This window comes from Typopeltis vanoorti, chromosome 21 (genome assembly GCF_054136105.1).
Source record: "Typopeltis vanoorti isolate ZY-2024b chromosome 21, IOZ_Tvanoo_1.0, whole genome shotgun sequence".
In the NCBI taxonomy this organism is placed as follows: Eukaryota; Metazoa; Arthropoda; class Arachnida; order Uropygi; family Thelyphonidae; genus Typopeltis; species Typopeltis vanoorti.
The window spans coordinates 80,095,930-80,108,777 of NC_143569.1; the positions used below are offsets into that span (position 1 = coordinate 80,095,930).

Here is a 12,848-nt window from a genome sequence, read left to right on the forward strand (position 1 = left end):
ATCTTGCAAAGCAAAACAGTCACTAGATGCATAACTTAAATGCGAAAAGATTGTATATTCAGGCAAACATGTCACATATAAAGAATCAATTTTCTATGGAACAGTTTCTGCAAAGCAAATCAATATCACTGGATAATTCACAACATTCAATCATAATACTGAAGCTTAAAAAAAAAAAAAAAGAAAAAAAAAAAAAGGGGAATATGTATTAGGTGCAGTTTATTAGACATAAAACTTACCTGTTTAATTGTAATAGCAGGCCTCCAGTCTTTTTCTTCATCCAACAGTGATAAGCAGACTGTTCCAGATGGATAAACATTCGGATGAAAAAGTGGTGGTTCAAATTTACCTAATAAATAAAGTTAGAAATAATTAAAGTCATAGCATCCTTAAAGTATTTGTTCAGCTAGAAGCATCATCACCATCAAATTCTTGACATGTACCCTCAAGGGGTGTACAGGATATTATGATAGTACTATATGAAAAATTTACGTCACCATTAACTTCCTATCAACAATTTTCCTCCAAATTAGTCTGTTATCTGTCAAGACCTCAACATTATCAGGTCTTATATTTCTGTCTTCTAAGACACTTTTTGCTGCATCAATCCATCTATATCTTGGCCTTCCTCCTGCCAATCTAACAGAAAACACTGCTAAGTTGGCAGGAGATTTGTTTCACAAATCTTTCCTTTCCCATTCTGTTTAAGTGGCCATACCACACTAGGTGAAATTAGCTCTGCTAACGCATTATTGGATGGTAGTAATTTCTTTCATAATATCCTCGTTTTTAACATGATATTGGCATTGATGCTAATCTATTCACGCCCCTAATCTTTATCAGGACTCTCGTATCTGGTCTCTAGTCTTTGGTCAAGTGCTTTATTTCTAACCCAACTATCACATCCGTAAGTTAAAATTGGCTTGAACACTGTCTTGTATGTAGCTAATTTAGTGTTTTGACTAATCTCTCTCTTATTCCATATAAATTTATTCAGTTGACTTCCTACCATACTGGCTTTGTTGATTCTATTGCCTATTTCAATATTTAATTCATCATCTTCAATAAAAATTGTGGCTAACTAGCTGAAATGTTTCACTTGTTCTATAGGTTCTCCATTCACAATGCAGTTCATATTTTCAATGCTTCTGTGCATTTTCATTGTCTTGTTATGGTTGACCTTCATACCATATCTATTACAACAGTTATTCAATTTAGTCACAGAATCTTGCAGACTTGTACTGAATTTATTTAAAAGTATAACATCATCTGCTAAAGTAAAGAGCTGAGATTAACATTTTCAATACCACTTTCCTTCATAATGTGATCCATATAGATAATGCACATCCTTGTCCGACACCAGATTTAACAGCAAACCAACTTCCTATACTTCCTTCGATTCTAACTGTTGACTTACAACTCAAATAAAGACTAAGTATTGTTTGATATAATGCTCCATTAACACCATATGACTGTAGCGTTTTGAATGGCTTTTCTCTTGGTGCCTTGTCATATGGCTTTTGTAGATTTACAAAGCTTAAATACATACAGATCAGTGTCACATTCCCACAATTCTTCAACTATTTCTGGTAAAGTGAAAATCTGATCCTGACAGCCTATTTGGCCTGAATCCTGTTTGTTCTTCACCAAGCTTCCCTTCCACAATCCTTCAACCATTTCTCAAGTATACTTGCATAAAAAAGCTAGATGCATAATCAAAAAACATATTCAGATTGTCTATGTCTTTGAACTATTAAATTTATAGAAATCACAATAACAACAGTGCCAAATGCATTTTTTATATTCACCAAGGCAGATGCCAAGAGTTCTTCCTGTCTGTCCATAGTAAGTCAAGTCAGAATGCATCTCACACATCCAGTTTTTAGTCCACTGTGTGTCGAATTTCGTTTTCAGTGGGTGTCTGGATCAAAAGAGTGAAAACAATCTACTCAAGGAAAGGTGGGGTAGAAATCATACAGATCATCACATTTGAAACCACTAATGGCAAAGGACACAAAGCTGACAGTGAATGGCTAGTGTTCTGCAGGAAAAGAGACAAGCAAGGTTATTGCATAATTACCAATAAGAGATGACCTGTAAGGAGTTAGATCGGTGTGCTGAATATTGGTAGAAGGTTAAGTGGCATTAGGATTATTCCCAGTTTACTAGCTGATTAAAAACCTTCAGCCATGTTACAATTGTGTTCAATATAATGTACTAGTAAGTGCAAGAACTATTTAACTTCCATACTTCAAATGGAGGTTTGGCTCCCTACAATGTGTTCAAACATGCATTATCCACATCAAAAAAATGAAAGGGGGACAGAAACCAGGAACCTTACCCTGGGAACAAAATATGGCAACAGCCATTTCTTACCACCAATAAGCAAAGCAGAAATTTCACAGGGGCAATGAAAGTCACTTATATAGGTCTAGTTAGCATTTCCTCCAAGTAGGATGGTATGTATTTCAGGCAGTCTGGTGTGTCCTGCATCATAACTGGTTTCCACCTAGATAATGAGCGAATTTAAAATGCCAGCAATTTGGGACTAAGGAGGTGGCCAAATTATATTCTGTATGTGATTAAACCATAATCAAAAATAATGATATAAAATGAAATGTTTGCATGGTGCATTGCTTAGTTAAACAAGGATCCCTCCCTCTCATTTTATGATTTCGTCCTTCCATGGAACAAACTTAACTTCAGCAGTGTCAAAGATATGAACCATAATGTCATAATTATCAACAGAAAAGTAGAATTAGCAGAAAATAATATATAAGTAAACTATATATAAGTAATCAGTCCAGAATTCAATCATGAGTACATATCAATACTTAAAGTATAAAAATCCATCTGAAATCTGAAAGGTAACTGAAGTAAACATTTCAGAGTTAAAGATGCTCATGCATATTGGAGATGTTTTATATTAGCTACACTGTGTAATGCACCTGGTCAGAAGGTTGAATTCCAGATAACTGGAGTAGAGCTTTCATTGTTTCCAACTATATATAAACAATATGAAAATTAGAACTTTTCTACAGAATACTCCAGGAAAGATTTATGTAAATATACTTAAAAAAAACTCATGCAGAATTAGATCAACCTGCTTATAAAAAATAAATCATTTATATATCTAGAGCAGAAGTTTAAGCAACCTTTCAGTTGTTTATTCATTTATTTATTAATAAATAAATAAAAAAGGACTTTAATTGGGTTACATCCAAGGTAACTAAAGCTAAGGACAGTACATACTGTCTACTTATGTATTCTTCTGGCTAGTTTGTCCATTTTGAGGATGAAAACCTTCACCTCCATATGGGACTAGCTAACTTATCTTCAGTTGGAAAACCCTTAAAAGGATTCTTCACATTCTACACTTTGGAGATTCGAACTCAGATCTTAGGCCATCATCAGTAGTTTTTTTTTTTTTTTTTTTTGAAGGGACTACTGGTGTAATAAAACTCATCTCATCGCATCTTCCTTTTATCCTCTTTTACCTTGTGGTGTTGAGGGTTTGTTAATAATCAGACCTCAAACCGTTCACAGGATAAGGTGGTCAGCCATACACCCCAGTGTATCCTATGCTTATAGTGTTGAGTTCTCAAGGCCGGTTTGCCTGCTTTGCAGGATGAAAAATCCCAGGATAAACTGGGGAAAAAACCCTACTGTCCACACCCAAGACCGGCTAACCTGGCAATGGCTTCCTCAGCCATTGCCAAGTTAATTCCTACAGCTCCTCACGTCACCGATGGGAATCAAACCTAGGACATTAAAATAAAACTGTAAATGTATATTTTAAGAGTGTACAAGAAGTAACACTAAAATGGGCTGTATTTTTTATAATAAATGCACAGCATCTTTTTTCTATTAATTTAAATGGATAAAGGACATGTTCCCAAGATATCTGTGCATATTTCTTTTACAAATCTATTACTCTGTAATCCGTATCAAACTACTTGTTTTAATTTCATTTACAATGTTAATATGCTTTATTTTGATATCAGAATCAGAGGTGCCAAAAAAATTTGAAGTTGGAACAAAGGCCTGAATGCAAAACTCCATAATATATAAAATATCTAAAGTTTCATTCTATATACTACTTTTTTTTTTTTTTAACTTAATTTTTTTACTCATTTTATTTTAGTAAAAATAATAGTAAGCTTATTATGGTCAGTAGTACCCTTTGTTTTTCTATTGTCATTCACTTACAATTTATAGTACAAATAGTGGATCGAATCCCGTTGAAACAATAAGCCATTAAAAGAATAGGGATATTTTAAAATTAAAAAGGAACACAAATGACAACATAATGGAACAGTAAAGCGTGGATTAAAACCAGGAATGATAACTATGAATAAAAACATCAGATTAAATGACTGGCAACTTTGCGGAATAAAATATGTAATTGAAAACAAAAAGGAAATAAATGGATGATACAATAAATACACTGTGCGAGCCATTTCAACGCGATGTAGTCTAGTCTTCAGAAACAAAAGAGCACTCTTCCAAAGGAATGAAAGATGAAAGAACGAAAGTGAGCAACAGGTGTTTAAATAGGCTAAATGAGTTGCAATTTCAGTTTTTCTGATTACTTACTTAACCCTCTTCACACTTCACCTGGGAGCATAGGTCTTTCACCACCATTTTCCACCGGACTCTGTTTTTTGTTTCTGCTTTTATTTGGTTCCAGTTTTAATTAATATTTGTTATTTCTTTCAGTATTGTTCTTTTCTATGTTTCTCTTGGCCTTTCTCGTCTTCTTTTACCCTGTGGGTTCCAATCTAGAACCTGTTTTACTATTATTTTATCTTCTTTCCTCAACACATGCCCCAACCATCTCCATTTCCTTTTGCATATTCTGTTATAACATGGGTTTCTGGTTTGTTCTCTGCCAAAGTTCTTCGTTTGATATTTGTTTTGGCCATTATATTCCCAATATTATTCATAAACACTTGTTTAGGAAGACCAGGACACTGTTAACTATGTTTTTGTTTAACATCCACGTTTCTGATCCATACATTAGTATTGCCTTTACAGTTGAGTTAAATATTCTCATTTCAGTTTTTATAGACAAATTCTTGTTTTTCCAAATATTTCTAAGTTGGTTGAAAGTTGAATAAGCATTTTTCTGATTATGAGATTTTTATTTAGGGATATCTATATTTAAACACTACATACATATTTTGGATAAAAGGTGGTTTAAAACAATTTTTTTGTGAAGGGAAAAATGTTTAAGTTTGTAAGGGAATTACACAAGTGCTGGCTGTGGTATTTGCAACAGTTGTTTAATTTGATGCTGTTCAGATCTACTATTCATGGTATATTTATAAGTTTATACATGTGAAAGAATAACTGATTTTTTAACAGCATACAGATGGTAAGAATTAAAGCATTAGTTAAGAATATGTGTAGATTCGCAAAATATTTTTATTTCAATAGGATCATTCAAATCCAGTTGAAGTTAAATTAAGGAAATTTAACCAAATTGTTTTGTTCTGATTCCATGGTAAAGTTCAATCTCAAATTATTAAATGAAGAAAATGTAATAAAGGTATACATTTCGAGTCTCCAATGTACAAGGCATTGTCCACGTAGCAGCCATAAAAACTGATGACTGTGTGTGTGTGTGTGGGGGGGGGGGGGCTGGATTTCAGATGAGCCTAAAACAGTTTGGCTAATTGGCCCATCAGGAGTCCAAAATTTGAAATGCAGAAATCTGAGTCTGAAAAACTGGGTTTAAGCCAATAGTTTGAAAATCAGGGAATGATTCTGAACATAAGTTTCCTATTATATTTACTATTAAATCATCTTCTACCGTTCTTCCACACTATATTTTTGCCTTATACTCTACCAGAAATGAAAACTATGGATGAATTACAAGATCTTACTTGACATCACAAACATTTCAAAGCAAGATATAATTACTGGGCACATACAGCATAGATGACATTAACATTTATTAAAGCTTTTCACAACTGAAAGTGAGCTAATTAATTGGGTTTTTCATACTGCAAAACAAACCAGCCCAAGAATACATTTGACAGACAGACTATACAGATGGGAACAACATTAGCCCTGATAGATCTAACATATTAAGGAGAAGGTAAGATCATAATAGCCAAATTTAGTTCTAAAAATGAAAATAAAAAAATTAACTCCAACAAGCAGAATTCATCATCATCATCCAATTCTTGATATGTCCTCACAGCTGTGTACAGGATATGATAGTACTACATGAAAAACTTGCATCATTACTAACTTCCTATCTACAATTTTCCTCCATATTGATACAGTAAAAGGCACTTTTTACAGTATCAATCCACCTACATCTTGATCTTCTTCTAGGTACTATTCCTGCTAACCTGGCAGTTGACTTCCTACCATACTAGCTTCATTGATTCTGTTGTCTATTTCCATATTTATACCATCTTCACTAAAAATTGTGCCTAGGTAGCTGAAATGTTTTACTTGTTCTACAAGTAAAACATTTCAGTAAAAAATTTTGCTTGTTCTACAAGCAGAATTTTTCTTTCTTAATCCCTAAAAAATGCATATACCTGTGTATGAACTGGTTTCCACCGGACTAGATTATATAGATGAATAGTACACATTTCTGGTTCCTGTGACCAAATGGTTTCACCATTTATCATTTACATGAAAAGATATGTAGAGTCATATCCAATCCATAACATGAGAAATTTTCAACAGACCTTTCTCAAGCAGAACTAAGTCAGTCTTAAATAGTAGTAGTATCCCCCCCCCCCAAAAAAACTTTAATTACACCATATTCTCATCTTTAGGTACATGCATGCACTACATAAAAAACAAATCTAACCAATCCTATAAACTGCCTCCAGGTCATGATCAGAAAGACTTGTTTCCTACAGTAGATTAAATGGATATGGCTTTTGTCCTTTCTTAACTCTTATAAATGTAATTAGGAATAACTGCCTTATTATCCAATCTCCACAGTCTGCTATGTGGAATTCTAATCACTTTTGCTGTTTAGCAGGAGCAAAGACCTGAGTTTTTGAAAAGATAAGCTCTTCTACATCCATATGAAATAGGTAATTCACGTTAAGCTGAAAAGCGCCATTACTACTATTTCTCACATTCTAGATGGATTTAAACCCAGGTGGTCTTTTCAACCATTTCTGCTTCCAGCTGCACTACAGATGCTTCCATACGCTCATTTATTTTAATTCGCAAAAGAGATTTTAGTATATTTAAAGATGAATGGAAAGCAAGTTAAGAACATTTTGTATACTTACATTTTGGGGGTGTTGATGGATAGTCATCTTTGAATATCATTCTTAACTTGTAAAGTCCTCCTTCCCAGGGAGTCTGAAATAAATTAATGATGTGATCAAAGAAATTTCACACACAAATTAGTATTGAGATTAACAATAAGTTGATCCTAGTCTAGATGATTAATTTTCAATTAATGGCAGTTATTTGACCTTCAAACCCCTTTTAAAAGGTTGAGAGAATTTTACTCTCAACCTTTTAAAACCCCAAAATAAATATTTTTACAGAAACTATTGACATGCACGCTTGGTGTGGCTACTTTCAGTAATTTTTCTCCTCTTTTTTCTGATAACTGAGTGTTATTAACAAGCTTTATATCCCTATTCAGAATTTGTTTAAAAAAATCTTAATTAAAAAATGAATTAATTTCAAAAGCATATACATAGTTCTTCAGACATTATCTCGCTGCAAAAATTTTGCAAACCATATAACTGGAAAGCCGGATTGTAATGCAATTTCAAAGACGATACAGGATGACTCATGAAGAACTTACCAAACTTCTGGAATTTATTTTATTTTCTCATATGATTTTAAGCAAAAATATCTGTTAACATGAGTCTGATTTCTGTTTATACTGGATAGAAATCAGACCCAAAGTCTTTTAATAAATCTTAAAACCTACTCTTAAGTTGCAATTATTAACAGGCTAATTTAAGAAATGAACAATAAAAAAGTCAGTTACAATAATTGCACAATATCTAGACTTCTGCTTAGATACACATTTCCATTCATCATAATGCTTCTGTTGTTCTCTATTATTGGCTGATCATTTTGACTGCAGTCTGTAACATTCAAAATTCTCTGATGCAGTGCACATGCACCCCGTTATTAATCAGTTTTATATACATTACTGCTTTCATCTAACCTCAAAAGCAGCCCAAAGAGTTAAAGTTGAGAAAGGACTTGCTTGATCAATCTAACCACTGGAATAATCATGGCTCAGATGCTTGGAAACTGGCAAAATAGCAGTGAAGGCTTATCATGATGCAAGGCCACCACACCACTGAATATTCTCCAAAAGCACAGGAAGCTCACACTACAAAAAATCATTGATCATGTACAGCCTGAAGCCAATTCCCAAGCAGTAGCCATACATTTATTGTAAACTACTGTCAATTCCAAATATGTACTCTCAAACAGGTGAATGGAATATTAAAAAATGGTATTCTGCACACCACTCCATACTTTAGTATACAGGATACCACAGGTAGTAAAAACAATGAAGACTAATAATGTAAACTACAGTTTGTTATTACTACCTTCCTATTAGCAATTTTCTTTCAAACTACGTTGTGTGTCAGGTCAATAACACTGTCAGATCTTATATTTTGATCTACTGTACCAACCACACCAATTCACCTAACACTTGGACTTCACCAGACCCACACCCTATCACCAGATACCAGTTCCATTACTCTTTCTTATTCCATTCTGTTTAAATAATCATACCACCTTAGATTAGCTCTGCTCACATATTCATGAAGTCTAACAATATCAAGCTCCTTTCTAGCATCTTCATTTATAACATGAACACACTCTGCCAATGATGCCAATTTGTTCACTTTCCTAATTTTTCTCAGAACCCTCATATAGTCTTTAAAAGATTAAAGTCTATAGTCTTTAATCTTTAATCAATTTCTTTATTCGAATAAAACTCTGAGATCCACAAGTTAAAATTGTTTTGATTACTTTCTTGATTATTGCTAGTTGTTTTTTTTTTGGTAAAATGAAATACTTGAGCAATTTGAATAAATTTCTCCACCATACAGCTCTGCAGATTCTATTTCAATTTCCATATTTAATTTGCAATTGTTTTCTACCTTCCTGCCTATTTTCATACCAAATTTGTTAGAGCAGTTATTCAGTATAGGTAGGGTTCTGAAGAATTGCATTTCTCTAGAAGCACAACATCACCTACAAAAAAATGAAGAGCTAAGTTGAATATCTCAAATTTTGCTATGAAGGTTTAGTGCTATTTTCTTTTGATACTGAACTTAAACTATGAGAATAACAGTTAAAAAAAAAAAACTGGGGAATTGCATCTTAGATTTCTAGTTAAAACAAAAACCTTATAAACTCCTACATGTTTCAATGGCTAGCAACTTCAGCAGGAAGATAAATGTACAAGAGAATACACAAAAATATCTGAACACTTCTAACAGATATTTTGAAACATATCAATAACAGATTAGCAATGTGCATCGTATGACATGTATCGTGAAATGTTTATCATTGCACAGGGGCTTTAGATAGTTATGATGCCAATGGCATAACAGAGCTCTGACAACAGATGCCTCACGATATTTGGAAACAGTTCTAGTTCCAATTTAATGTGTCACATTAATGTATCAGCTCCAAGGATATTCAAAATGTGGTTGTTTCAAATCCATTTTTAATTTCTCTTTTTATACTCAAAGTAACTTTATTTTTTTAAAGGATTTCCAAGCTTCTTTCATTCTGTCTGATGTAAGTTTAGCCAATACACAAAATTTTGAAAACATACTGGAGTATACAACAGGGAAACTGTCATTTGGTCATCATAAAAAATTCAGGCAGATGTGCCCAAGTTAAAAAGTAGTTCTAATATTGTTTGAGAAACTACTGCATACATAGTAATGAAACTGCCAATGTAGGATAAGGAAATGGCACCTCTGTAATCGATTTTTGCAATTGTACAAGTTGGTTACTCAGAGAAGAATAACTTATTCAGTAACTGAGCAGCCATTAAAAAAAAAAATTGATGGAATAAAAGACTAAGCTCATCTTTCTTTTTCACTTTATCTTTAATCATTCTTGCGGGGTGCAGTGGCAGCAGCTCGGTTCTCGTTCCTACACCCCTGTTAGTACCCATTAGAGGAAGCTAAAGCTGCTATCAACCAAACACAAGTTATTGAACTAAAATGCTCCCAAATTCCTGCCCTAAAGGATCCTACCTGGGGCCGCCTAAAAATAATATCATTTAATACTGAAAGTTTCTCTAGTGTCAAGCAAGATCTCATTGCAAATATTTGCAGAGATAATGACTGTGATGTACTATGCCTGCAAGAAACTAACAGAGGGGAAGGTGTCGCAAGACCTTACATCCATGGCATGAAACTCAAAGAGATACCGCATGATAAATATGGTAGTGCAATATTTACAAAAGAAAACTTAATTCCATCGTCCATTGACTCAATGAACAACAGAAACATTGAGATTATTACAATTACATTTAAAAATATCTCAATCACCTCAAGTTTATAAACTGCCAGAAGAATCTTTCTCCTTCCCTGACATCCTCCTCAATAATAATGCATGCATGGCTAATGTTGTATTAGGTGAATTTAATAGTCATAGTATTAACTGGGGTTACACAAAGTCCAACAAAGATGGAGAACTTGTTGAAAAATGGGCTGAAAACCTTTCTCTAAACCTGATACATAATCTAAAACTCCCTGCATCTTTCAACAGTGGCAGATGGAAGCGAGGCTATAACCCTAACCTCATATTTGTTAGCTCAAAAATATCCAACTTTGTGTTAAAAAGGTTTTAAATCCCACTCCACATAGACCTATAATGCTTCAATTCAACCAAGCCATTATGCCTAACACAATCCCTTACAGATGACTATTTAATTCCAAAAATGCTAACTGGAAGGGTTTCATGGAAGATCCTGACCGCTCCATAGAACCAGTCCCTCCAAATCCTCAAGAGTATCCCAAATTCATAAAAATCTTGAGGAAATCTCCACCAAACACATCCGCCGAGGATGCTGCACAAACTACATTCCAGGCCTTTCCAGTGACATACAAGCCTAGTATGCTAATTACAACACCAACCCTTTCTCAGAGAAGACTATCCAAGCAGGAGAAAAATTATGCTCCAAGATGGTAGAGGAAAGGCGTTCCTCAGGAAAAAAAAAAAAAAAAATAGAAGCCCTTGATATGATCCATAGTAGCGGACAGGAATGGAACTCTATCAACAGAATTTGGAAGGATTTCACTAAGCCATATGAGCATTCAAAGGTAACATCTAATCAAATTGCTCACCAGCTGCTGCTGCTGAATGGGAAATTCCCTAAAAAGCACCAAAAAAAAAAAAAAAAAACAATACAGTCCACGCGGTTAGCCTAGTGGCTGTGCACTTCACAACCATATGCCTGCCTGGGGAAGGAATGTCCTAGGTTCGATTCCAGTCGGTGATATGAGGAGCTGAAGGATCTTCCTCAGCCATAGCCAAGTTAGCTAGTCTTGGGCATGGACAGTAGGGTTTTCCCCACAGTTTATCCTGGGGTTTTTCATCACACAAAGCAGGCAAACCGGCCTTGAGAACTCAACACTACAGGACATGGGGGCTGACCTTATCCTGTGAACGGTTCGAGGTCCGATGATTAATAAACCCTTGACACTGCAAGGTAAAAGGAAGATGAGATGAGAAAATAAGATACTTAGAACACCAAGTGAGGAACAAAATATGATTAACTCAGATTTCACCATCACTGAACTCAATGTTGCCATAAACCTATTAAAACCCAGAAAATCTGCAGGCCTTGATGACATCTATAATGAATAAATTAAACATTTTGGATGCAGGACTGAACAGTGGTTATTAAAACCATACAATACTTGTCTCAGAATCCTAAGGATACCGACTATCTGGAGGCATGCTAAAGTGGTGGCCTTTCTGAAACCAGGGAAAACTCCAACCGAAGCAAAAAATTACAGACCTATATCACTACTCAGCAACCTCTTCAAACTCTGTGAATGATTAATTTCGAATAGGCTACAACCCCTAATCGAATCATCTTATTGCTGAGCTGGCTGATTTTAGATCAGGCAAACCCTGTACATCACAAATTCTCTACCTCACTCACTATATAGAAAATGGTTATGAGCAAAAACTAGCCACAGGAGCAGTCTTTGTAGACCTAACTGCAGCATATGATACCATAAACCATCTCACACACAGAAATAAAATAAAATAAAATAAACAGAATAACTAGAGACTATCGCCTTGTTCTCCTGATCCAATCACTCTTGGAAAACAGATGCTTTTTTGTGGACCTAGGGAGTAGGAAGAGCCGCTGGCATCCCCCAGGGAAGTATGTTATCACCATTACTTTTCAACACGTACATCAATGATCTCCCCATCTTTCCAGGAACTAGAAATTTTATCTATGCTGATGACCTTGCCATAGCTACTCAATCAAAAAATTTCAAGTCCACTGAAACTACTCTATCACTTGCCTTAAATAGTCTAACCACATTTTATAGCAGCAATTATTAAAACCATCATCATTAAATTCCTGATATGTACCCTCAAGGGGTGTACAGGATACGATAATACTACGTGAAAATTTTACATCATTACTAACAATGAAAAAGTTTTTCAGCCATGCTGAAAAACTTGACCTGGCATTGAATGAAAGTTGCCACTTAATTACAGGATGCCTGAAACCAACACCACTAAAAGACCTATACTTTGGCTGGTAATTAAAACCAAAACTCCTTGAAAATCCAGACTGGCCTTTTCCACCTTAAAAATAAGGAAACCAAGGAAGA

The 12,848-nt window shown here is 34.5% G+C and overlaps 1 protein-coding gene across 5 annotated transcripts in view; it reads right to left on the minus strand.

The window, feature by feature from the left end:
* Positions 1-12,848, minus strand: part of lwr (ubiquitin conjugating enzyme lesswright) — a 101,840-nt gene that overhangs the window by 28,737 nt on the left and 60,255 nt on the right. For all 5 annotated transcript variants that reach the window (XM_090410966.1, XM_090410962.1, XM_090410963.1 and 2 more), the window contains exons 4-5: positions 7,272-7,344; positions 240-349 (exon numbers count right to left, since the gene is read on the minus strand). In XM_090410966.1, coding sequence (XP_090267092.1) covers positions 240-349; positions 7,272-7,344 — 183 coding nt within the window. The remainder of the gene's footprint in view (positions 1-239; positions 350-7,271; positions 7,345-12,848) is intronic.